Below are 27,448 nucleotides of genomic sequence, written 5' to 3' on the forward strand. Positions count from 1 at the left end.
GGGAGTTGTGAGACCTTCGCTGTGCAGTTTATTTAACCCATCTCAAATGCTTTGGGTCTGGTTTTGCTAACGAGCTCCTGGCTTGGATTCAGCTGTTCCTCACCCTCACGGCAACACCCAGAGCAACTTCCTTCACTTCCCTTGGGCAAACCCAGACAGCAACGAGGGACGGACAGAGCAATCCAGTGGAAATGTGCGTTTGTGGTTCCTATTTTTAATTCAGTCCCTTACAGCAACCTAACTCATTTCTGCCAGACACCGAAGGGACTTTTCTTAATAAAACTTGACCACGGCTTTCTAACACAACTCATCATGGCTCAATCGCATCAAGACACCTCAACAAGGCCAGATTTTTTTTGAAGGCATCTCCACTATGTTCCAAACCCCACCAAGCTGTTACTGCAAACAGGACGGCACTGGCACCTCCAACATCTGGGGAAGCAGAAATACAAACGAGCGCTTGCCAGTGACCTGCAGCCATGAGTCTTCCAAAAGGACGTAGCAAGTTAAACAGCAGCAGAGACCTTCTGCGTGGTTTGTTAATCCATACAATCATTTTAAAATAGATAAAACTGAAATAACATTTTCCATGCTGCTAGATTTAACAGACAGAAGAGGACACAGCAGAGATTTATACATATTCTCCTAAAATGTGGGGGAGGAAGAGATCGTGAAATTTCAGTATAATATGCATGCATCTTCACTTCCTCCAAAACACTACAATGGAATGAAGCTGGCGGAGCATTTGCCTTGGGGGCGAGGTGCAAATCCTTCCTACAGACTGGCCTGGAGATGACAGTCAAAGCGTACGGCACCTCGCTGAATCACACAGCCATAAATACAATGCAAATGACAAAAAAATGCAAATGCCCTGCAGATAGAACCCATGGGATATTTTTAGGGGTTGGGGCGGAGATGCTGAAGAGCCACCTTCAGAGAAGCGATGCCAACTTTCAGTGAGCCACACGAAGCAGGCAGGGCGAGCGGTGCCTGCTTCTCCTTCTCCTGGCAGCTCCATTTGACTTGGGTTTGCCATGGGGGTGCTGGGGGGTCTCCCTGGATGACATGTGGTCACCACCACCTCCGGGACAGAGCTGGAGCTACATGAGCTTTTCCACAGCACCACCAAAACCCCCTCACAGCCTCCTGAAGCAGCTGGTGCCCAGGCACTTCATACCAGCAACGACTTGGGGTGCAAGACACAGACATACCAGCAAACAACATCGATTTGGGGGGCGAGATGCAGACATTTCGATCCCCAGCCCTCCCGCGCTGGGGGAACAAACAGCGGGAAGGCGAAAATGTCTTGGGAGAAGATGGAGGAGGGAAAAGGGATTAAGTCAAAGCAGAACAAGTTGGGAGGACTATTGCTGAGAAACTGATAGTACCTGTAGCTGCAGATCCACCACATCTTGCAACACAAACACGACTAACCTTCACCCATACCAGCTAACCTCCGTCCACGGGAAAGCGAAGCCTCTCGGTGACACTGAGCTCCTACCCATGGACCAGCACATGCAGGGTAAAGCAGCGAGCTGGAGCAAAGCAGGACTAGAAATGATCAGGAGGGGAGGTCCTGCAAAGTGGCATCAGGTGTGTATGATTTGGGCAGCGAAGCAGCTGGGTGGCACTAACGGCCCCTTCCTAGCCACGAACAAAAGAATTGATGTTTTTCTCTGCTTCTTTAACTGAAAGAGAAGCAAAGAGAAGACAGCTGCGTGACAGCTGTCACACAAAAGAAAGGATCTTAAAAATGTTTAGAACACAATTCCCAGAAAACTGTGCTCCCAAAATTAAAAGAAAACTGGTTGTTGACCGTCATGTTCTCCCCTTTGGAGGCTGTTATGTTCAGAAGATGCTGCTCAGACTCCCAGATACTTTAACACCACTCACAGAACTGTTTTTCTGTCAAGCGGAGATGTTCTGCTGTTTATGAGGAAAGGAGGGATGACCCTTCGTCCCCGTTCCCCCTGAAGAACAGGACTCAAAGGTGACCAGGTGATTACTGCAAACAATATTCGTAGCCAAGCTAAGAAAGTGCCAGAAGTGACAGAAGAAATCCCATGGCTGTGGCACGGCAGCGAGGAAGGTGCTGAGAGGAGGGAGGGGGGATCTCGGTGCCAGCACAGTCTGGCCGCCAGGTTAAGCTGGACAGGGCACGATACAAACCATCTGTGCCACTGCCAAGGAGAGCGGGATGCGGGACCTCATGGCTCATCAGATGATGCAATATGTGAGAAATCCCTTCTGTAGAATAGTTTTATACCAACAACAGGCCTTTGACCCAATCCCACTCTCTACGTTTCCGTGACGAACACCTCTGCCCTGATCCTTGTCCTTTCAAGCTAAATCTCTGCAAAAGCCGTGCAAAGCACAGTGGAGATTTGGTCTTAGTTATTTTATTCTGTTTTTACTAAGGCCAATTTAGCGTTGCTCTGGTGAAGCAGCAAGGTCTAGAAATCATATTCCGCTAACCTGGACATCTATTCCACAGGTGAGACCTCAAGCTCTTCTCACTGTTTTCCACATAGATTCTCCCTTCAGGCACCAATCTGATCGTAAACCACCGTGCCCTTTTTTCCTGTGCCAGTGAGGTGGTTTTTCCACCGTGGTTGGTATGCATGGCCTATACCGCAGTGAAATGGGATTAGGTGAATTTGGGACAAAAAGATGAGCCACGGGGCAATGCTTGTCCAAGAGAGCAGAACTTCAAAAGCAGACTCAAACAGGCGTTTAAACAAAGAAATCATAAACAACTTGCCCACCTTTGGCATGCTTTCCTGTAGAGCAGAATGCCATTTAACGTGCAGCTATATGCATGTTTTTAATCTTTATGTAACTCCACTGAGGTATCATAGAATCATTAAGGTTGGAAAAGACCTCTAAGATCATCAAGTCCAACCGTCAACCCAACACCACCATGCCCGCTAAACCATGTCCCTAAGCGCCTCGTCTACACGTCTTTTAAACACTTGCAGGGATGGTGACTCCACCACTTCCCTGTTCCAAGGCCTGACCACGCTTTCAGTAAAGAAATTTCTCCTCTGTCCAGTCTAAACCTCCCCTGGCGCAACTTGAGGCCGTTTCCTCTCGTCCCATCGCTGTTACTTGGGAGAAGAGACCAACACCCACCTCGCTACAACCTCCTTTAGGTAGTTGTAGAGCGCGATGAGGTCTCCCCTCAGCCTCCTCTTCTCCAGGCTGAACAGGTAGATGTGTTCAAACTCTCCGGCGATGATTTGCAAAAGCTCACTGAGGGCTCGCTCCGTCTCTTCACAGAAGCGGAGAGAGGCAGAAACAAACCATCCTCAGATCCAATTAGTACGGCAGATCGGCATCAGAGGGGGAAGCGTTCCACAGGTGTCATCTGGAAACACAAATTTCACCTTTTTAAGCAGGAAGAAATGCTTTCGCAATGTCGTGGCCTCAAATGTCTCACTCGCCATCTCCCACTGCCATCCCACCGCATCCAACAACCTGCCTCCCTCTCCTCAGGGTGCTCAGACATGCAGGGGGGTCTTGTATTTTAGGAAATCATGTCTTAGCTATGGAGGAATTTTTTAGGTTGAAACCTAAAGATAAATCAAACCAAATTACTATTCCACCAGGAAAAGCAGATTCAAATGGCTGCGCAATTTTTTATCTAAATAATGTTTAAATTTTAAAAAGGGGGGAAAAAACTAATTACATCTTTGTGTGGAAGATCATAAATCACATAATTACAATGGGAACCTCTGCATCTTTCCAACAGACTAAAAGCAGACTACACAGTTCTTATCTCATTACTGTTTAATTAAGAATTATGTTTGAGCATCTTCTTTTTAATTATCACGGAGCCCAGATGACTTCTAATCTCTTTTTTACCCAAAATGAGGGAGGGTGCGGTCCAAAATGGGCACTAATGAATTTACAATTTGCTCTTTGGGGAACTTTAATAAAATTACTCTACATAGAAGATTAACACTGATAAAGTGAACTTTCAAAGAGAACATTTGGTTCCTTTCAATTAGCATCACACAACCGTCAGGAGCTTATAAGGGGGATGCTGAAGTGTTACTTTTTGGGGCAGGGATGGGAGTTTCGAGGTAGGAGAGAACGTGGTGCACAGCTCGTCTGTGGCTGTACCTACACCCCAAAACACAGTCCCAGACGGGACAGCAGCGATGGAGGGGTAACGGGGGCAGCAGAAACCAACACCCGTGCCTGCAAATGGTCCCAGCCCTTGTAAGACTTAAGACTTGTAAATGGCTTCTCGCCCATCAGATGAAAAAAGATCAGATTCTAACACAACACTTCATCCCACACTGACTGCAAAAATCTTAATCAACATCTGAACAAAAATCTCAGGATAGTTTTGTTTTGGGTTTTTTTTTGCTGTCTCTGGATAAAATCCATTTATTAAGGCTGCAGGTGCTTTGTGTCCATCTACACTAGAACAGTTATTCAGCAATAACCGAGTTAGAGGCAGTGGGATCCCTCCAGCTCCTAAGATGCTCCAGTTCTCTCCTCTTAACATCAGGGGAAAGTTTTCCCCATCAAAACATCTTGCCACCGAGAGCCTCTGTACTCTGTGCCACACTAAGCCCTGCTGACAATCATCACCCGAGGTTACTAGTTGCAAAGAGCACACATATTTTTTTAAAACGAGCACACAGCAAACACCTTTTAATTCAATCGGTTGAATCAATATAGAGAGATTATTAGTTTTCAGTAAGATTTGATTCAATTAATTAGCCTGAAAATATCAGCACAGCCAGGCAAGCAAAGAAAAACAGAGATAAATCCCTGCCATAGCACTGCTTCATCTTTTAAAGGCAATTAACTCTTAGTTATTAGCTTTTAATTAGGGAATAATAATGACACCATTAATACAGTTTATTATACTTGTCAGCAGACAGCTGTTCCAAACAGATTTTATTATCAGATCTTGGCGGCTTTTGTCTGTTCCCCTGTTTGTCGGGGAAGGCAGCAACTCCCCCAAGCCTGGCTGGGGCTCCGTGGGTGAAGCTCCGGGGCGCACGGCTCCTGCCACGCAGGAATCGCCGAGGGCTCTGCTCCGGGCTGGCTCCTTGGCCTCTCGCTGCGGGAGCTGGCTCTCACCCGAGCCCCTTTCCAAGGAGGGATGCAGAATGAACATCAGCTCCCTCCGAGACTTCAAAGTAGCCTTGCATAATTCGCAGGGATTTTACTTTTTTTAAAAAAAAAAAAAGTCTAAAATGGTTTCTCTCTCAGAGAATTCTAGTGGCAGCAGGATCCAGCCTTGACTGAGCATTTGATGTCTCTCTCACGGGTAATTCTCATGCCTTTCCTAGGGGGGGATGCTGGATCTACGCCAAACCTGGTTTTACACCTCAGCTCATAACATCTGAGACGGCATCCAACTAGCGAAACATTTAAGATGCCAAAAAAATTCACTGTATTATTTTGTTTTCTTCTGAGCTTATCCACCTCTTCAGAAGCGCAGTGTACGTTTAGAGCATAGCAAAGACAATTTGGAAACAAATAATCACTTTAAAGAAATTAAGCATTCCAAATAAGTTTATCCATTCATAATCTCATTCCACCCTACTGCTGGGTGCATGTCACTACGAGAAGGCAGCTGCAAAGAGTGGCAGAAATACCACGTAATACTCTTTCTTCTTGCCCCAAATTTACCCTGAAATTGTAAACTTCAAATCCTTCTATAAGAGTAACCACTACCACATTAGCAGTGGCAAACTGCCTCAAGTTTTCATTCATGCTTTATTATTTCTTTGTCTATCGTGTCACTAAAATACAATATCCAGATGGCTCGTAATTACACACTCTGTTGTATGTACAGCGAACCACATGTTCCCATTATTTTCACCGTCATCCTTTTTCACTGTGTCCTAGACAGAGTTGTGGTATCGCCCCAACAGAGACTGCAAACCATTTCCAGGGCACAAGCCTGTCTTAACTGTGTTTTATTACTCCTATATCATACAGTCTTAATCCCATCATGTATGCAGGATATATCGTAATACAAAAATGCAGTGCAATAAATTTCCCTGATTTACTTTGGTGTTAATAAATCATGAAAATACTGAGTTAACAAACAAGTGTAAATTATTGTGTTGGGTTCCACTACCTTGATTTTAACGTTTTTTTCCTTGCTCTGGACTGGAGGAAGCCCTAAGAGAAATACCAGGAGCTTGGAGGAGCGCCTCAGCACTGAAAGCCTGCTCCTGGCAAGTGCTTTCCTCCTCCTCACCCAACACAGTGCAGTCAAGCCCCGAGGAAAGAAATTAACCTGGTGTAGGAATAAAGCAGCTGGAAGAATTGCAATTTTCTACAGGAAAGCAGAGAGTTGTTAAATTGAAAGCAAGGCTGTTCAAAAGGAGAAACTTCCCCTACTGAGAACTGACATAAAAATAAGAAGGAAAAGGATGGCAGGATTATAATCATCACCATACAGACTTAGAAGCTGAGGCACGGAAGAGCGAGATGCTGTACTTAAGGCAGAAGGCAACGGCAGGATGAATATCGGCGTCAGGAAACTACAGCGGGACACAGTAGCTCTCGGGGCAGATCGCCCGGCTTGCTCCGGAGCTCGGCTGGGCCTCCCAGGAGCTAATTTTATTCTCGTTTTCACCCCTGCGCTGACAGGGGCTTCGCGTCCCAGGTGCAATGCCAGAGGCGTTTTGCGCGTTTGTGTTGGCACGCAGCTCCAAAACCGTAGAAGTTCGCTATTCCTTCACACTGGTGACTAAGCCTGAATATTTTAGGAGAAATTGTTTTAGAGATCTTGGTGCAACTATAAAAACTTCTCAGCTGAGGGGTTTTTTGTGCTCAGCTGTATCCAGGCAGAAGTTGGGAGAGGAAAACCAACAGACAAATTGATTTTCATCAAAATTTGTCTCCAAAATAGAATCATAGAATCATAGAATCATGGAATCATTAAGGTTGGAAAAGACCTCTAAGATCATCGAGTCCAATTGTCAATCCAACACCACCATGCCCACTAACCATGTCCCTAAGTGCCTCATCTACACGTCTTTTAAATACCTCCAGGGATGGTGACTCCACCACTTCCCTGGGCAGCCTGTTCCAAGGCCTGACCACGCTTTCAGTAAAGAAATTTTTCCTAATGTCCAATCTAAACCTCCCTTGGCGCAACTTGAGGCTGTTTCCTCTCGTCCTATCACTGTTACTTGGGAGAGGAGACCGACCCCCACCTCGCTACAACCTCCTTTCAGGTAGTTGTAGAGCGATGAGGTCTCCCCTCAGCCTCCTCTTCTCCAGGCTGAACACCCCCAGTTCCCTCAGCCGCTCCTCATCAGACTTGTGCTCCAGGCCCTTCACCAGCTTCGTTGCCCTTCTCTGGACACGCTCCAGCACCAAAATGTCCTTCTTGGAGTGAGGGGCCCAAAACTGAACACAGTATTCCAGGTGCAATGCATCTTACACGCACAATCACGAGACATTTCACTACTACTTTTCTCATGTAGCAATAAACAGCTTTAAAAGAGGGTTGTAAGGTTACTATAATTAGTGTTCTGGTAGCTCTAAAACTACCGAGAGCTTGTGGCAATTCGCCTTTAATTTAAGCGCCATCATTTGAGGTCGTACAGCCGTGCTGGGAGGGAAGAGCCTCAGTCCAGGTCCCCAGAGGAGGATGGGTTCCTCCTGTTCTTCAGCGAGGAACATCCATCAGACACGACCAAAAGGGATCCCCCAAGAGCTCAGTGGCAGGAGAGAATTAACTTACCCGCAACTGGGGCTGTGCAAGCGCACCTTCTCTGGGGTTCCAACTCACCTGCCCGGCGGTCCCAGGCTCAGCCTGGAAGTTGTCCCTGCCCTGTGCAGAGCTGGGGGGTCCATGCACATGTGGGTGTCCCCCACGGGAACACAACACGTCCAAGGCGGGCAAATCTGCAGAGAGGAGTAAACAACAGAACGGTTAATGCTTTGCCTTTCTCGATTCAAAGAGGGGATGAGGAAAGAAAACCTGTCTGCAGCGCGGGGGCTGCGGGGAGCGGCCATGGCTCCGCAGACCCCAGCTGAAGGTGGGGGGGGCAGCCCCTGCCCGCAGCCATGGGTGCTGACCCCCTGATCCCCGCGACAGTCTTGCGCCAGGGGATTCATTTCCGATTTTCCTGCTGCTCTTTATCGGAGAGACAGCTCTGAAAGGCACAAATTTTCTCCCCCACAATGGACCTGTCACAATGACAATTATACCTAATAGCGGCAGCACAGCCTTGCCTTTCAGGGGCGCCGATTATGGCGGCAAATAGAAGCACATGAGAGAGGTGACAAGACACTGTCACTGACATACATCAGGCTGTATTCATATTGCATCAGGGGACTGCCAAGGCCCAGTCACGCCGTGGTCTTGACAAAAGAAACCCAAGGGATGTTCCCTTTTACTGGGCTTTTGGTGAGGGGGGGGAGGTAGGAGCGTGAGGATAGAAATACTCTGGTCTAGGATCAGGAGCCGCCGAGAGAGCCCAGGCTGCAATGGAAAGTGCGTAAGGAAAAACCCAGTGTGCCAAGGAAATAGTTAGTGTTTTGTTTCCCCTCTTTGCAGCCAACCACCTGCTGAGAGTGAAATACTGCAATGATTCTAGCAGTGCTACAACTAGACATGAAGTTTGGTCGTAGTGCTGAGAGTAAATCTTTTAAAAACATAAAATGACGTCCGAAGTCAAGGGAAGCATCTACAAGCATAAACTGCAATGGGGTTGGGAGGCTTCACGTCGGGGGTTCCCTTCCCAGCTTTATCACATGGTGGTTGGGAAATCCCCAGGCAATTTTCAACAAAGGGAACTTCAGTGTGGCCACTGTAATAAGTCAGTGCGCTGCTGCTCATCGCAGAGATCCATGAAGACCATGTCATCTGCAGGTACTTAGCTACTCAGGTCTGAGCATGAACACCTCAATCCCAGCTAGAAAAAAACTGAGGACATCTCTTACTACTGAGAAAAACTACAGAGAAATTAATTTGGGCAAAATGGACCAGGTCCTTGATTCGAGAACATCACAGAAGTGAGAGAAATCATAGCATTTAATAAGTAGCCAATTGTCTATGCCTCTGGAGTAGTAAGAAATGTTATGATAAATTGTTCTTGTAAAACAGAAACACCCCTAAGCAGTGGGATCTCACAGAAACAGTTGCAATCAGGCAGATTTTTCACTATACGCTGACAAAAATCTCACGCTAATCACCCAACGCAGGACACAAAACTACTGGATTGCAGTGTTAATTCTATGTTATATCTGAATCCCAGATTAATCAGATGCACCACTTTTTCAGTCTAGATATTCTCTAGTGGCTCCAAGCTATTAAGATAACCAAAAGGAAATGAACCGCAGCTCTAAGCAGAGACACAAGGAAATCGGACTTGCACAACAGCCCTTCTTCCCATCTCACTGCTTCTCCACGTAGAAAATTGTCCAGTGACCCTTCTGTAGCTACAATCAACTCAGATTTGATCTTTTTAGTCAGGCAAATGAATCCCTGCTATTCTAAATGGCAGCAGCATCTTGGCTTGTATCATGCGTAACTGACCATTCATTCCTAATCAAAGAAAACTCGCTGTGTTTTCGAGAGATGGCTCCATTAAATGAAGCAGATGAGCAGTGGATCTGTCCATTTATTTATTTTTAAACAATGTTCTGGGGCACAGGGGAGGGTATCACTCCTGTTTCAGAGGCAGCTTGGCCACGAGCTCATTTGCTGGGGGATATTAGCAGCTGGCATCTGAAATGGCAAGGCTAGGGTATAGACGTAAGCCAAAGTCAACTATGCTGAAACACAGCCAAATTCTTATTTATTCCACAGGAAATGTGGCTAAGCTGTGGTCGCTATGTAATTCCAAATAATATTTGCACAGTGACCTTTATGTTTCCCCTCTTGGAAACAAAAAATGTAATTGTTTTGCTCCTCTAATGCCGAATAAATAACTCCCAGTAATTTTCTATTGGTGTGCAAGTAAACCAAGTAGTTATCTTCTTCTGCTACCAAAGCTGCCAAATAATTCTAGCTCAACATCTCCAACTCATTCGAGTCTTGGTATTTTGCCAAAGTTGATTTGCCTTCCCCCCGCCATTCCCCGTGTGTGTGTGCCAGTGCAGTTGTTCATGGGACCAGAAGCAAGAGAGATGACCTAAATGTGGGGCTGGAAATCAGGAACCCACAGGAACTCGTTCGGAGTGTTTCTGCTGGGATCTCAAGCAATTTGTTCAATCTTTATTCCTGTGCGCAAGCCCAAGGAGCACTGGCAGGTATCACTTGTATCAGGTACTCTGAAGCAGACACTGTTAAAATTTCACGGGGTTAAACTCATTTGCAGGGTCTCCTCATTAACCTGTAATGAGATAAAGCGACGAATTGTCCTTCGAGAAATTGTCCTTCCTCCAAGAAACATGAAACTAATGCCACGGGAAACAACAAGGATCACAAGAGGTACTCGTCACAGGGCTCCTCCGTGCACCCTGCAGACAGACATGCAGGCCAGAGCCCCGGGACGCAGCAGCAACGCGCCAGACAACGGGAGAGCGTGGAAGTAGCTGTACGTAGCTGTTATCACACCTACCTGGTGAGAGGGACGGCTCTGGCACTCAGCAGGTTCCACGCAGACAGCGTTGCTCCTTGCTTTAATCGGTCAAATTACAATCGCATGCCTGAAAAAGCTCTTCTACAGACCTGCGCTCTGTCCAATTTGGTCTATTTGCAGGTCAGGACTTTGGAATCATTTAATTATTTCAAAAAGGGTGTAAAAAGCTTATTAGACCACATTTAGCTATATGTAGGGCAGGGAAAAGAAGCCCAAACAAGAAAACTAACAAGGACTTGCCCACTGCAGCGTTAGCAAAGGAACCTACTGCAGGAAAGGCTTCACCTTACAGTATGAAGAAATTCAAGCCCGAAAGAGAATTGACATAAGCAACGTGCTGATCTACCACCGTTTTCCTCTGAGCCCTCAGATGAATGATGCCCACCACCACAGAAGACATGCCCTCATGAGAAATTCCACTAGTTCAACTCAAATTGCTATTAAACTAAAACAGCATGCCCAGATTCAAAGCAAAGTTTAGGTTAAAACGGCTCCTGATTACCTTAAGCTAAAACTCCCTGAGTAAACCACTCCAACCAAAACAAGGGCATTCTTCCAGAAGGGAATTGCACCTGCTTAATGAGTTGTTTTATTAAACTGGTGCAATTTGTTCAAGCTGAAGGAGAACTACTAATGAAGAACTAATATGAACAGCGAGGGAAGAGGAACAGAGAAAAATCCCTACAGAATAACCTCAAGAAATAGAAGTTCTGCAAAACTGGCCAAAGCACAGTTGTCTACAGCATGTGACAAGGTTTTTTTCCATCATCTGCTCTTTTCCTAAACTGAACAGTCACAAAAGTAAAGCAAAGAAGGAAAGGAGCAAGTACACCAAAGAGGGAGTGCCTGAAAGCCTGTGATGTCCTCCCACGTACAAGCAGCGGAGCTGGAAGCCAGAAAGAGAGGCCGTGAATGGGAAAGCCACAAAATACCATGTGTGAACATGCTCACATAGATTTGCACGCTGAAGATTTGCAGTAACGCATTTGCAAGAAGAATTGTTTCAACAGGACTAGAAGTTACCACAAGAAGTTGCCCAGAGTGAGAGAACCATGACACAGCAAAGGACAAAGTGGTAGACATCTAACCAAGCTTTATGGAAGTTGAGGCTGTCCACTCAGCCCCAGCACTAAATAGCCTCATCCCAATCGACACTGCTATTTTTACTTTTCTAAATAATCCTGTCCTTTACAAAGAAAAAAAAGGAATCATCTCCTCCATTTCTTCTCACCAAGCTAAAGATTTTTCTCCAACCAGACAAGGAGTTAATGAATCTCCAGCCACTGTTCTACTCTCCAGGCATACGGCAAAAATCTCTGCTGACCTCAGAGCAGGAATAAGTAGCCTGTTGGTCCCCGTCTTCTCATTGCTGCCAGCAATTATCACAAAATGGCTTTATTGTGCATGTGACAGTTGGTGACACTGACTCAGGGAGTTTTATCAGCTTCTATGCTACAGGTTTCAAAACATCTGCTTGTGTGAATGCACCCTGCTGTTCACCAGCCTGAGCGAGATGGACTTCTGCAAAGCAGTAAGAAACTGCAGTCCTTTGCGCGAGACAAAGCATCACATATGGGCCTCTCGTCCCTACCTTGGCAGCTCGGGTCCGTTAATGGCCGAGTCCTAAGCAAAGCACTCTGCAGGGCAGGAGCAGAGGCAAACGGCTGGCGGGAGGGAGCTGCACAGCAGGTACCAGCGCAGGAACGTGCTGTCCGGGGCTGGAGGAGCGCAGCGGCAGGAACGCCAGGGGACGGAGCTGGCACAAACGGAGAGCGTGGAAAAGCAAAAGGATGAAACCGAAGCATGCTTTAGTAAGAGATGCAGCTCAGCTGCAGAGGTTTAAGAGATACACACAAATACACTTTCCCCAGGGATGAGAAAGATGCAGAGGTTAGAAGAAGAGGCTAATGAGTTGTGCTCATCTGCACTTTTTCATCCAGCCCTGAACAGTGCTTAGGCAGAGGAAGGCATAGGAAGCAAAGCTCTTCACTACAGCAGTTATAGTATTCACATCGTCTCCCTGAGGACTCCCTGGGCACAGCATAATTTCCTGTAACCCTCTATCATCTGTATTTTAGCGTAGCAATCTCAGCAAGTAACAGAAACCCACGGTGACTTAGGTGGGTTTGTGTGGAAATGTCTATTCCACCCTGCAAGGCCCTGACTGAGTGACGGAGAGGTTTCATCCTTGCCTTTTGATCACTAATCCAGGCAGTTACTTGGAAGTACGTACTGCTTCTTAAGACATCTTTAAAATTATATTAGTTCTTATTACAGCAATATAGCAGACCTTAACTTCAAAGGTAAGCTTTGTGTGGGTGTAAATTCCAACGGACTTTGTATCAGCAGCTTCTTCCCACTAGTATGATTCCTCAGATTATCTCAAGAAAAACTATTAAGCTGCAAAAGACTGGAAGTTGGAGATTTCTTTTCTTTCACATAATCTGCAGCATTAGCCTCATACTGCAACAACTGGGGAGGAATTTGTAGAAAAGTATCAGGGCTCAGGATAGGAAATGAAGATGTTTAAATGAAGGTTCAGGAAGATGCTATTTTAAGAGGTTTAATGTCAGCACGACCCCCAAGGGCTAGAAAGAAAGGCTACTGGAAGGCTATGAAGCAGACTCCAAAAAGGAAGTAGAAAAGTGGTGATTTAAAAAATAAAGGATTTTAGAACCACCTCTGGCTATTTAGCAACCACGGTTCTCATGAACTGGCCAGCTAGAGCAAATCCTGGACCTTGGACAAAAATGCATTGCAAGCTGGGTTCTTAATTTTGGGAAGGAGTGCAATGACAGACCTCTTCTCCTGCACGGTTAACAGAGAGGAAGGAAAAGATCACGTTGCTCTTCATCAGTCTCAGCTTCTCTTGGCTCAGTTTTACCAGCTTTACCAACCAGATCTGGGAGCCACCTTCTCCTGCAGCACAAAAGACTTTAAACTTAGAAATGAAGAGACTTCAACCCCCCAAAAAGTGTAATTCTGAAGTGCTCAACAGCCTTTAATTCATTATGAACCTAGAGGCAGAGAAAAAAAATATGCAAAAATACATCACATCCTTAATCTAGGGGGAGAAAAAAAAAATCATTATTTTTATAGCACATAATCAGACACTTACAAATATATTTCACTGGAGGAAGGGGAGGGTAGGAATGTGCATTTCCTATTTCCTTTTCAATAGTGTGATGCACATATGGTTATTATAGATAATTTGCACAAGTCATTTCTAAACCAAAAAGAGGGATTTAAAAATAAACAAAAAGGGAGAACCCCTGCAACAAGGAAGGGCATTCTACAGTTCCAGGTTCACGTTTAAACATAACTCATCATCTGAATATGGGGTGAGGAAACACACTTTGTTTTTACAATATAAATAGTATTTTAAAAAGGTACGACATATGAATACAGTAATGGTGCTATTTCAGTCAGGACTTTAACATGCAGAGGAAATTCCCCATTGCTCACAACCACTCATCCCATCCCACCCTTCCCCTCCCACCTCCAAAAAAAATCCTCTGCTGTTTAAATTCTCTTTCAATTGCTTTAAATATTTCTCTTGTGGCCTGGCAACATTCTTATTCTTTTATACAAGCAAGTTTTCTACTAAATCATGTCTTAACCGACAGGAGACAGCTAGGTAGGAGTAACAACCGAGGCTTTTACGAACCTTGCCAATTTTTAAAACTTTTATTAGTCTCAGTTTGTTTTTATTCTTGGAGACATCTACTGAAAACGTCAACAACTCAGAAATAAAAAAAACTCTGTTTCAAACGTCTTACAAACACGCACGCGTGCACACGCACACAGACACTCACACACAAAGAAAATAACCCGTAGCAGAGGCAGTAAGATATAAAGAGAACTCCAATTCTCTCAAGGGAAAACAAAAATCAAAATTTAAAAATGAAAAAAAATTGCTTTATTCTATCTCCTTTCTTTCACTAGGACAGTTTAATACCCATCGAGTCTCTTAAGATGCTAATCTACCATCTGCTAGCCCACAAATCCTTCCCACTTATTCCCTTAAAGATCCAGCTATAGTGTTGCTTAAAATCTCTCCACAGAACAATGACCACCTTGCAAAGGGGCTTAAAAAAAAAAAAAGAGAAAGAATATTGTCTCTTTCTGTCCAGTAATTTCAGGGAATTAAGTGGAAAAGATTGCTGTGCAGCGTTCTGGATAGCTCTGCTATCTCACAGCGGCTTCTGCCAGGCCAAGGCATTGAGGTGAGTGGTACGATGCGCCCTCGCCCCCCTTCACCCAGACATCGTGGAAGCCACGTCCCCTTCCCAACTCTGTACTAGGGCTGTCTTTTTCTTTCCCTCTGAATTGACAGAGGTCGTCCAAAGAGAGTGGAAGACTTTCCAGTGACTTCAGCAGGGTCTGGGATCAGGCTCTTTTACAAAACACTGCTCCATAACAGCTCTTCGACCGGAGGTGATTTTCAAGTGTTCAAGTGGGAGCTGCCCACTCAATACTTTAGGATTTGTTTTTGCCTTTAATGCTCGTTCCATTCTCAGTGAACTGAGTCCAATCAAATGAAGGGTTTGCCTTCCTATTCCCCGGGAGTATCTCAAAGGCTCAGTCTTTACTTAAGTAAAGGATGTCACAACAATCAAAGACGTTTGGGGAATTTCTTCTTTAATAGGATAAAAGAAAATCATACAAACACCTCCCAGGCTTCTGTCATGGAATGATTCTCACAACTGTAAGGAGCACAACTCAAAAAAAAAAAAAAAGAAAAAAAAAAAAGCCAAAGAAAAGAAGAAGGTTCCTATGGGAGACATGCCTACCAGAGAGCTAGAGCAACCCCTCAATGCTCTAGTCTGCAGTGGGGAAGGGGGATGGCTCGTAAAGGAACTAACACAAGAAGCAGCAACAGAACGCTTGCCAAAACTGAATGGCATATTGCAACTGAAAGCCATGCTGATTTTTAACTAGAAAGCAACTGTGATGGCAAAGATGGGGAAGGAAGATGACAAGAATGACCCAAACCTGGTCATTTCTTCCCTAAGTCCCTTCCTGGTGACATGGCAGAAATGCACATATCTATCACACGTCTAAGAGATCTAACGGTAAGAAACATCCCAGCTATGAAACATTTCTGTCCCCATCTTCCCCAGCTTACAAAGAAGATAGTGTTTTTTTACAAAAAAGAACCCAGAACTTTCCAGGACATCTGCTCTTGCTCTCTCTCTCCCCGCTGTAATATTAGTCACATTTCATTTGGGGGGGAGGGGGGAGGATTTTGTTTGTTTTCTGTTTTAAAGCCATAATCTAGAAAAATGTTTTGTGGAAACTTTTGTTTTCCTATTTTTGTTTGCTTTTTTTTTTTAATAATGCTCATTTATAGAAAACTTCACAAAGGTGACGCCTATGTACAGAAAACACAATTCCAAAGGCTGCTTCAGTAGTCAATGTAATAGCACCTTTAAAGACAAAAGAGTTTGACATATTTTAAAAAGTCATTTTGTCAAATTTTAACCCTTTCCAAGCCTCATAAAAAGGAGCCAGTCACAAAGCTCCATTAGTACAAACTCTTCCAAAGTCTCCGTGTGAAATGCTGTCTGAAGGTTTTTCAAGCTCCTATTGGTCAGCAACGTCTGGCAAAGTAGAGGTAGCGTGCAGCCAGACAGGATTTTCTTGCCGTCCAAACCAAGAGTAGATGAAAGGAATTCACAGCAGGCTATTGCACAAGGATGGTCTTCTATTCCACAGTTTCCTGGTTATTTTTCCGCAGGCTTGAAAAGGGTTAATTTAATATTTTTATTAATCCTGGTTAAAACATGTTGCTCTGAGTTCCAGGTTGGTACTGCGTCTGCAACAGGCTCTCCATAAAGGCCAAGTAATCTGGGTTTTGTCCGTATTCTTCGGGATTTCTTGAATTCCCCATCCGGGGGCGCTTGGCTGCTCTCACTTCATCTCCCGAAAATACGTCTTCCTGAGGGGCCCCAGTGCTGAGGGACTGCAGGAGACACGAAAGTACAATCATTAGAGGCACAGGAGGAAAACAGGGAGAGTCACGGGTGCAAACCATGGAGCACGCCTGCGTAACAAGACAGCAGGGACAGCAAGTGAACAATTTGGTTCAGAGTATTGCTGTAGAAAAAATGAACTCCAAAACATGCAAAGCACACAGGTGAAATTAAAAATTCTAGGCTTCTGAAACCAAACTGGAAAGAGAAACCCTCGAGTTGCCTTCCTTCTGTTTCAGAATATCTTTCACTTCGGTTCCTGCCTTGTCAGTTCTCCGTTTACTCCTATCCTCCTCTGCCTCTTCAGGGTATTCATTCCTAGTAGAAGGCACAGAGGAAATTTAAAAAAAAAAAAGACCCGAAGAATGCATTTGGGGATCACTGTGCAAACAATTGCTTCTGTTCGTCCTGCTCTTACACTCTCAAATGAGATGCATTTCTTGGTAGAAATTATCATCTCCTACCGCCTTGTTCTGCTGTTCTACATTAAAACACTGTGAGCATCACTTCTACAGTCTAACACTTCTGGCAGCAGAAAGCGCATGAGAAAAGCCTTAGCTTTCAACCAGACCTGAACTATTCACTTTCCAGCTTGCATTCCTTTCTCTGGAACTGTTATAAAGCCTGATGTCTCCACTGCAGAGAATACGTTTCCTTCCAAATCCTGTATTTCGGGGCTCCAATATGTTGACTTTATTATTAGACAAGCTTAAATAGACTGGAATATTGCGCACATCCACATGTGCTTCTTTGCCACCAAAAGTCTTTCAAGAATAACAAAGCAAATTACTATTAACCTCTAAAATTTATGCCATGAGGTCTTATTGAGATAAACAACCTCAAATAAGATGGAGAAGCCATCCAGAGCTACGTTTCAGAAAGCATTTTACAAGTGTTTTTTGGGTAAAACCCTTGAAGATTTCATGCATGAGCAAACAAAAGTTTCCTCCAAATTGTCATCAGTTCTTCCACAGACTCGCCTGTCAAAAGGCCATTCTTGACGATGTGCATCTCGCACTTCTGCTAGTGGCCACAGATTCACAGGGTCACTGAATCTCTGGTTTAACTTGGCACAGCAATTCATGTATTCTTAAGGGAAGGTTTTTGTCTTGTAAAAGAAACAGAAGCCCACAACCTTATCACAGGTTAACTTTGTGGATCTATCCCTGTCCTGCAGTAGCTGACATAACAGACATTTAGAATGAAGAAGAAAACTGCATATTCTCCATTTGCGTAGAAATGAGTCTCATCATTTGTTTAAATGAGATGGCTTTAAAGGTTAAAGCAGCAGGTTTGAAAACACCCAGCAAGTCTGGAACCAAAAAAGCTATCAAAGAAATCCCTCATATTTTCTAGGCTCAGTAATTCCATTGTATGCAGTTAAAGACAGCCCGATCTTTTAGATTTACAGCTTTATAGGTAAGAGCTATGTTCTAAATCTATTTGGTGAGAAACGGGGGTTTGGTACCACTTAGCTGTAGACCAATTCACCTCACTTCTGATGAAAGGCAGTATTCAGACAGAATGACAGTCCATATAACTAAATTCATATGGTGTAAAATGATACGAACATAATCTTTTACCAGACAAAACAAAAATCAGATCTGAACATGTGAAAGGGAAAATCATTTAAACGCTTCTCAAGCATTTACACATCAAGGATTTCTTCTATTCTATGCGTTTTGTGAGTGACAAGTGGTTTTACAGCCACAGAAACTGGAGGCTGCCTTCACCTAATGTCTAAACAATATGCTAAGAAAATGTGAATGAGTACTGCAAGTCACAGCCATTCTACTGTTTCTGTTATTTTGATACCCACCAGGCGAGACTTCACTCTCTTGGGAAGCTCTTCCTCCAAGGTATAAATATCACCACGCTTTACCATTAGTTGGGAACCATCTTCAAACTCGACCTGTAGGCAGAAGATGAAATAAGAACTTGGCCTCTACGTTTACAGTACCTCAACAGCCCATTCCCAGACTATGCCACATATGGTCCCTTCATGGGAATACCAAGGAAGCATCAGGGGCCAGCTCCCACGGATGATCCCCTGTTCTTGGCACTGCATGTCTCTAGGATTGCTGTAGAATGAGCATCCCTAAGCTGTGTTAAGGATGCTGAACCCAAAAAGCGCTGGTTTCAGTGCTGCTCAGGCACCCCTGTCTTATCTGGCCCAAGTGGTTTCGTTCAGTGCTCCTGTGGATCCTAAAATGTCTATACTACAGCTGGACCAGCATCTCTGCTCCCTCCTGCCAAACAGAGCCTTAGAGATTTCCACTAATTTTTGATTCAAAGCCTGAAAAAAAGAAACTTTTCACTTACAATAAAAGGCAGCCCTGTATTCAGCCAATACGGTAATAAGAATTTCTTTCATCTTAAACAAAGCATTTTCACACGTCATAAAGAAACAACTCCAGCTACTACAATACATTTGTATTTTAACAAGCAGAAATAGCCAGCCAGGTACAAAAACCAGTAGCAACTCCTCACATCAAACGTTTTTTGCTAAGCACTGATTATATCATGAATTATGCATCAGATGTTACAGGAATGTTTATTTACGGAAACGTGCATATAAAAATGTTATAACTATTAAAAGTTTTTAAAGAGATTCTCATTTCCTTCACTCAAGACTTATTACGCTTTTCTGGATAATGCAGAAGGACAAACACCACAGCTTAATATGGGATGTCAGGTTCAGACTGAACAAATTCAGAAGGAAGAAAGCATCTGTGCCCTGAACTCCTCCTCCTGCGCTGCCCAGGTCTTGCAGCTCATCAGTTATGCAAGCTCAGCGATGCCTGCTGAGGTCCCTCAACTGAGCGCATGCATCAGCTGGAATAACTGCGCAGATGGGTGAACAGGCTTTGAAAGATGAGCTCTGCTGAGCCCTGCTGAAGTGGTTCAAGATGCTACTGGTCCCATTTACTCTCTAGTTTTACAGAGCACCACCACCATAACAGAGTCAGAAGTGAACACGAATTACGAAGTTCAATAGCCACGGCACAAGCAGATTGCTGTCCGCCATTTCCACTACATGAGCTCAACTTCTAGTAGAAAGGCAGGATTTGCAACTGAGGGCAGTGCCATCTTGAACTGCCACAGAGAGGTTGGACCTTGTTTATTTAAGTTCCAAGTTACTGATATGGGTTAAACCCCTGTTATGAACACACATTAGCGCAAGTTGCAAGACAGTCATTAGGGCTCATTTTTTTTAAAAATATACACATCTAATCCTAGCACACAAAATACAGACTTAGAGATGTGAACTGGGAAGCTACTGCAAAATAAGACAAGTTTAAAATGCAAAAGCTAATCCATGCTGTCTTCCTATGAACACACTTACTTCATAACAAAACTGTTTCTGTGTTTTTAAAGATAATCCTATTCCAAAATAGATAAAAGAGATGCACTATAAGCACTGAAAAAGTATCTGCATAGGGAACCAATATGGAAAGCTATTCAGGCTATTTTCCCCATGGAGAAGAGCTTTACTTATAGGTAACTGCATGATTTGAAAAACACAGACTCCTCGTGCATATTTTTCTGTCATCTGGCACTATCAGTGGAATAGACTATTTCGAATTATTGTACCTTCGAGAAATCAATGACAATTTCCTATACTGTGATTAAACTGGAAAGCATGCATAACAATAGATCTTTATGGAACTATATATTGTACTTATTCATAACCAGGGTCACCCCAGATCACGTTTTCTCTGAAGCAGTTAACATCCATTATACACACCAAAAAGACTGTTAACTGACAAGGTGGATTATTGTGCTCTTCGCACAGAGATATGAAACACACTGAGTAGAAAGGACAGAAACCAGAACCCCATTTCAAATAAATACAAGATATGGGACTTCCTTTGCCTTTTGTTCAGAGGCATTAATCTCTTAAAAATAACAATTATCTGCAAATTTCAGCATATGTTTTTCAAAAGGATGTGCACAAAGTATACTTTCCAAATCACTGTAATTTTCAACTTCTTGTTACCATTTAAAAAGGATTTAATCAAATGAATGTGTTGCATTTTATAAAACCTTCTGTGCTGAAATACTAACACTGTGTACCAGGTTAAATCTTCCCTTACTGACTATTACAACCTTCCACAAACAAAAATCCCATACGTGGAACGGACTCAAAGACAAAAAAAACCTGGCTGCTGTTTTTCTCACCTTAAAAACAGAGATGGTGAGAGTGTATGAGACTAGAGATTGAAGGTTTCTAATTCCTCACACAAGAGCAGCAGGACATTATTCCCACATGCTGCTGCTGCTCCACAAAGTACCCTCCCATGACCAGAGGATTATTCCCTGCCTTGAAGTAGTCTCCTGACCCATCGTTTCCCTTACTTCCTCTCAAAGCGTCAAGGAAAGTTGTAATTATGTAGGTATTGACTCATGGGGAACTACAGACAACAAGCTCAGCTCCAGCCATCAGAGAGTAGTTCGAGTAGGTCACTTTTGACGTGAGTCGGATCTGAGCTATAAGGAAAAGGGCAAATTTCTTTTATATTTTAAAAGCAGATACAATCTAGACATATGTCTATCCATACATCCACTCTCTGCCACAGAAAACCTTTACCCTGATCCTATTTTAACACTATATTTCTCTTTAGACTACCAGCAGTATTCATTTCAGAAGGCAAATTCTCCCTTCATGCCCAGAGCAAGCGTTCAACACCAGTGGGTTACACAATTCGAGCAACAATCAGATATGCTGACATGAAGTATGTGGGTACTCTTCCACACTCACCTGGTAAATCTGACTGATCTGGGCTGCAATGAACTTGGCCTTATAGATGATTCCATCCGTCCACTGCAGCTGAACCAACTCACCCTCTGGAGGGGGTCCCATCTGGATGCAGTCTCTGCTCTGAAGACACAGAGTGAAAGACGTCAGCCAGCCAACACAGACAAAGCTCAAGAACTAGGTAAAGAGGTGTGTTAAAATCACTGCTCAAGGAAGTTGCTAGACAACACTATAACTGAGTATAAGAAAGTTTCTGCACTTGTGATTAATTTCAGTCATCTCAAACAAAACCATTAACCAGCGAGAGAACAGAAATAAACACTTGCACCTCCTTCTGGTGACAGTTCTCCGTTCTAAGGAATTTCTCATTACAAATCCCAAAACATCAGATCTCCTGTATCAACAAAAACAAGCGGGGTGACCTGCTCTGTTTCACATGGTGAATCAATGGCACAATCAGGAAGAGAATGCATGAGCTGACAAGTCAGCCTCTTCTAGACGTTCCTTCTATTAAGTGAATTCTCTATTTTGAACCAGAAGTGCTTACAGACAATCTGCTTCCCCCATGAATCACACTTGTCAGTTGAAAAATAAGAGATTATTCAACCACAAAACAAATAGGATGCAACTTAAAACAAACATTGCTTTCTGTTAAGTCATCTGCATATAGCAAAATCACATCTTTGTAAAGGAACAGAAAAAAGGAAATGAGATAACGTCATAAACAAGAACAGTAATGAAGAGCAGTATGAGTTTTTCTACGCAAGCAGCAGCTTTACTTTTTTTTTGTTTTGTTTTGTTTTTTTTTTTTTAAGTTTTACTTCTTTGTTCCACCCCAAAGCGCATAGAAGATGAATGCACGCATTACACTTTGTACACATCTGTAACGGTAATAGTCTCCACAGAGAACTGCTTACAATAATGCTTTCTGGGTAAACGTTGTCACTGTATGAGCCATCATCAAAGTTTACTTCGTAAAAAGTCTGTGTTGTCATGCCAATCACTTTACATCTGTAGTAGAGTCCATTCCGGTTCTTTGTGATCACAGTCTGTCCAAGAGTCACCTCCCTTCGAAACTGAATCTGTGTTATAGAGAAAAGGGAATAATTTGCAATTCGCAATCATAAAAGCTGCATCAAAAATACAGGTGCAGAGAAACTGCTCTACAAAAACCAACACCAAAACCCAAACCAAACCAAAAAACCCAAACCACAACCAAAACACATACATTCTGGTTAGCTGCTTTGTGTTTGAAGCAAGTGATGGACACAACATAGGGCCAGTCATCCGGCTCCATGGGCACGCCGGCTGCGTGTGCGCAGGTCACGTGGAAGGATGTGGAGCAGTGCTCGTAGGAGCACTGGATGCAGGCACCAGACACTTTCTTCATCCGTTTCCGACAGTACACACATTTCTGAAAAGAAACACAGGTCCGCGTTACGCAGGCAGCCAACAGCAGCTTTAACACAACGTATGGCACCCTGTTACCTGGCATGGTGGAAAAGTCCGTACCGTTAGTGTCTGGGGCCCAGAAGCCACACCAAAAATGGTGATGTTTGCTGCTGAGAGGCCAGGTCCAACGTTTCCAGAATTGCCTACATACACCTGCCTAGAATCACTCGTAAGCCAAGAAACTACAGCAGGTACTAACTTATCATTCCCTTGAACATGACGACATCTACCAGTAACTCAGCCCTCCAGAACCATGCTGGACAGCGAAGCAGACTTAAATCCAGTTTGAGACCATGTTCACGGGAGGGCTGAGAGAAAGGGAGGGCATAACAGGCAAACACACATCAGTGTTACTGAGAACTGCTCCAGCTCAATACTCATCCTCCTTAGATATATGAAGTGTATCTATGTTAATTCAAACAGCAGCTGGATCTTCACAGATACACTCCTAGAAAATAATGTTTTCATTTTTTGAAAGAACAGAACACGGAATAACTGTGTAATAATTTGTTCTATTATATTTAATGGAACATTATACCTATTAGATCTAATAGAATATAATTTTATATAATGGAACAAAAATATTGCGTGTTTATTTTACACACAAACATACCAACTGTAAATATTTTATTGGTATCCATGTCAGATTAGCTATTGTAGATAATTCTGTTTTGCGAACAGAAGAAATAAAAACATTGTACCAAACACCAGAATTAGAGAGGGAAAAAGGTATGAAATCTTTCAGTACTTTTAAAACTCGTTTTCTGCAAAGCAGATCCAGTTATTAGGCTAATCTAATCAGACAGCACTTAGGGGGTACAGGTAATTAACTTAAGATGTGTGACTACTTTAAAAAGAAATCTAAATTTTTTCAAAGCTAAAAATCATAAGTCTTATGGCACTGTAGACTTGGCAGCAAGCATTAGGTGTCAGTGGGAAGAGAGATACATTTCCTCATTCCCTAACAGCACCAAATTCTTCTTTCCAGCCCCTCAGAAATACAGAAAACCAGGTTTTGGGAATCCCAGTCTAAAGGAATTTAAGTTGGACACTTGCATAATGTTTCCAAGGAACTATCTGGAAACACCATTCTTAGGTTTTAACATTTTAAGTCTAGGAAATCTGTCACTGATCGATGGCAGCTTCTTCACCTTAGCTGAGGCTTGGACAAGGCAAATCAGGGAAAAATTAATACCACGGCCAAGAGATGAACATGCATTTTACTTGTTAGAATGAACGGCTGATATAAATAAAATCCTGAGAGATATTATATGCCCATGAATCAGACTATACAGCTATGTAATTTATTTATTACAAAGAAATAATTTCCACATATAAGGAGGAACAGAGGAAAGCAGTAATTTTAGTGCCCATTTCAGATGACCGTCTCCAAAGCACATTACACTGGTTTGCTCCAGCCACTGCCCCCCAGGTTTGACCGCCTGCCTCCCTCCCAATCCATCACCTAAACATAACGTCCTATAAACATACTATGATACTATGAATGACAGATTCTTTTTCTCTGCAGCATGATATTAAACAGAGCCCTATTCCCCTCTTTCACTCTTCATGGCCTCTTGTTTACCTCACTCCCATTAAAGCAGTGCTCAAAGTATGCAACATTACAGAACACATGACCTAAATTTTAAGATCTATATGAATTGCTACATCCCACGGGATTAGAAATGTAACATAAGCTACCCGAGATCACACAATAAGCCAATACAACCCCCAGAAGTACAAATTCACTCTGCTTCTAGGTCTGAGCTGACTTAAAAGTGTACCCTCAAAAATATTAAGGGCGGTATCATATTATAAACTATCCAGTAAATGCAAAATAAGAATTGCCAAATTTCAATGTTATGTTTTATTTGTGTTATCATATCTAAGAGCCAGGGCCCCACTGTGCTACTACAACACATTGCCAAGCCAAATAAAAGACCATTCCTTCTCCAAAAAGTATTGCTCTTTTCCTTGAAAGCAAAACATGTAAAAGAAAGGGAGATGCATTCTTCCCTATTTCTGTGCAACATCACCTCACCCTGACTGGGGTCTGCCCCACATGTATACGAAATAAGTCAAATTCACTTCCTGTGAATTAACTGGAGTCAGTATGTTTACACCAAAGATTTATTTGGCCTTTTTACTTAAACCAACAAAAGCCAGGAAATTCAGAGCCAGAGCCTTAGTGTTGCCAGAATGTGGTTTTTTAGTATTTAATAAGTTATGCCTTTATCGCTCTGTAGACCATGTTCAAAAGCTAGATAAGCACCACAGCAAAGTGCACAGCAGGAACGCGGCATTGGAAGCAAGTCAATAGCAATGAGATCTCATTATTAAACTGTCAATACCTTATTCTCCCGCCAGCAGGGACAACTGCTGATATACAGTGTGCTCAATACTGCCTCTCAAGGGAGCATTAACCCTCCAGTATCAGGAATCTGCCTTTATTGATGCAAACAGGATTCTTCCAAGCCAGAAGGATTAGCATGCATCTAATGACACCCCAGTGGCAAGACAAACTCCTTGTGACAGGCAGAAGAGCTACACCAATGGAATATTCAGAGCAAATATGATCAAAGGATAAAGAAAAATGTGAGCTACAGTGAGACGGAAATGTAGAAGATGGTGGAAGGAGTGAAAATGTGTAAGATCTGGAAGCGTGGGAGATGGGATGGACAGAAGCACCGGTGTCAAGTGCTGTGGTAAAGCAGCACATGCAGATTTAAAGACATTTTTTGTGGGAGGGGAGGTAGCAGGAAGAGAGGTCTAAAGCACAGGAGAAAAATCTTCAGAATAAATGCACACCGGAGAGCCAGATCATAGCCGAGAGTAAGAAATGGGCTGTCTCCTGCATGATGAACACTGCAATTCATTTACTCCACTGAGGAATGACAGCTAATTATTCCAAATTTCCACGTCATAAATAATTTAGGTGAACAGGCCCGTCATACACGATTAATCAGGAAGCATGCAAACTGCATTCTTTAAAATGATGCAATACCCCCAAATGGACTGAAAAGTCTATGCTTGAAAGGGGAAGCCTGGTGCATGCTCAAAGAACAGGAGATACTCTTCAAACAGATCACTGCAACTGCTTGTTACCTCAGCCCTCTCACAACACAATACAAACATTAAAAAAAAAAAAAAAAATCACAGATAACCCCTACCCCCCTCTTTCCTTCATTACTTTCATCCATTCACTTCAACTGTCCTCAACCTTCACATCATTCCTTCTCTCCTTTTCCATCTTTTTCAGCAACAAAGGCCATCTTTCCAATTTTATCTAGTACTGCATCAACTCTGTCATTGCCAAAGTCATCAGATCCACCACCACCACCTTTTAGTCACCTTGAGTTTATCTTCCTAAATGCAGCTGCACACCTCCAAAAAACAGACACCCCCCCAACTCCTCCACTGACTCCTCACAGGCTCCATGAATTACCTCCAAATTCCTATAAAGAATCCTAAAACTCTCCACGATGGCTCATGAGTGTGTTTCTCCACACAATCTTGTCCAATTTATATTTCCTTTTTACTTCTTCACACACTACACCAATGCTGCTGCTATAAGCACCACTGCCTTCACATTCACAGGCTCTGGCTCTGAATTTCCTGGCTTTTGTTAGTTTAAGTAAAAAGGCCAAATTAATCTTTGGTGTAAACATACTGACTCCAGTTAATTCACAGGAAGTGAATTTGACTTATTTCGTATACATGTGGGGCAGACCCCGTCAGGGTGGGGTGATGTTGCACAGAAGTAGGGAAGAATGCATCTCCCTTAATTTTTTTTTTAATCTTTTACCTAGTTCATAACACTAAAACCCATTTCAATTTTAGCTCAAGATAATTTATTTGCTTTCTTTCCTGTAGCAAACAAGACTCATAAAGCCACAATGTATGTGGTAACACCACCAACTGTTTTCAGCAGACATGGACGGTGTGTGCATACATACTGTAAAGGTGTTCACAAGTATAGACCAACAGAGTAGAAAGATTTTTATAGTCAGTCTAAATACAACAATACTTACCTGATGACGTTCTTGAACACAGAGTAATTAGGCTGAAAGTCTACTTCTTACATCCTAACAGTTGGGCTAGCTGTATAGGGGCACCAGACATCTTACAGAGGGATCACACTGGCATGCTGACAGAAACTCAAGACCAAGACCTGAACCCGTGTCCAAAGCCACCTGGACTAGCCAACATGCCCTGCTGGCAGAGTCATGACAGATCCTGGCAGAAATAAAACAGCATTACGCCTCTAGAAAAGTTACTCTGATTATGATGAAGCAGCGTGCAGTGCCATCCATGCTAACACTTTCCAAGTGAAGTGCTTAAAGCCAGGCTTTGACAAGAATTGAGCTACAAGCCAGGCTCTTGCTAACTTCAACATAAGGAATAGGTGCCTGTAAATCACATCATTAGACTTTGTAAGTCCAGGTGCTTCATATAAAAATTCTCTACCTTTCCTGAGACATGAAGAAAACATGAGGTGTAAATGGAATACAACGCTGAAGAAATGAACAAAACTATCAAGCTTTAATTCAGGAACAAAACAGAAAAATGTGTAGTAGGTCTGTGCAGAGGCTTTGGATGGCATAGCAAATGCTTTGGAGCAGAATGAAGCAACAGAGTTTTACGTACATTAACACTGCCCTGGCTCTATAGGATTGCAAGGTAGC

At 43.2% G+C, this 27,448-nt stretch overlaps 1 protein-coding gene across 5 annotated transcripts in view; it reads right to left on the reverse strand.

Moving 5' to 3' along the window:
- Window positions 1–13,552: 13,552 nt before the first annotated feature.
- Window positions 13,553–27,448, reverse strand: part of KDM4B (lysine demethylase 4B) — a 94,121-nt gene continuing 80,225 nt past the window's right edge. For 3 of the 5 annotated variants that reach the window (XM_075175300.1, XM_075175301.1, XM_075175303.1), the window contains 5 exons: window positions 22,540–22,725; window positions 22,229–22,393; window positions 21,315–21,434; window positions 18,372–18,464; window positions 13,553–16,623 (listed from right to left, as the gene is read on the reverse strand). In XM_075175300.1, coding sequence (XP_075031401.1) covers window positions 16,357–16,623; window positions 18,372–18,464; window positions 21,315–21,434; window positions 22,229–22,393; window positions 22,540–22,725 — 831 coding nt within the window. In that variant the 3' untranslated portion in view covers window positions 13,553–16,356. The remainder of the gene's footprint in view (window positions 16,624–18,371; window positions 18,465–21,314; window positions 21,435–22,228; window positions 22,394–22,539; window positions 22,726–27,448) is intronic. The other 2 variants (XM_075175302.1, XM_075175305.1) reach the window with 1 other exon arrangement.

Source organism: Calonectris borealis, chromosome 28, assembly GCF_964195595.1.
Source record: "Calonectris borealis chromosome 28, bCalBor7.hap1.2, whole genome shotgun sequence".
NCBI classification, from domain to species: domain Eukaryota; kingdom Metazoa; phylum Chordata; class Aves; order Procellariiformes; family Procellariidae; genus Calonectris; species Calonectris borealis.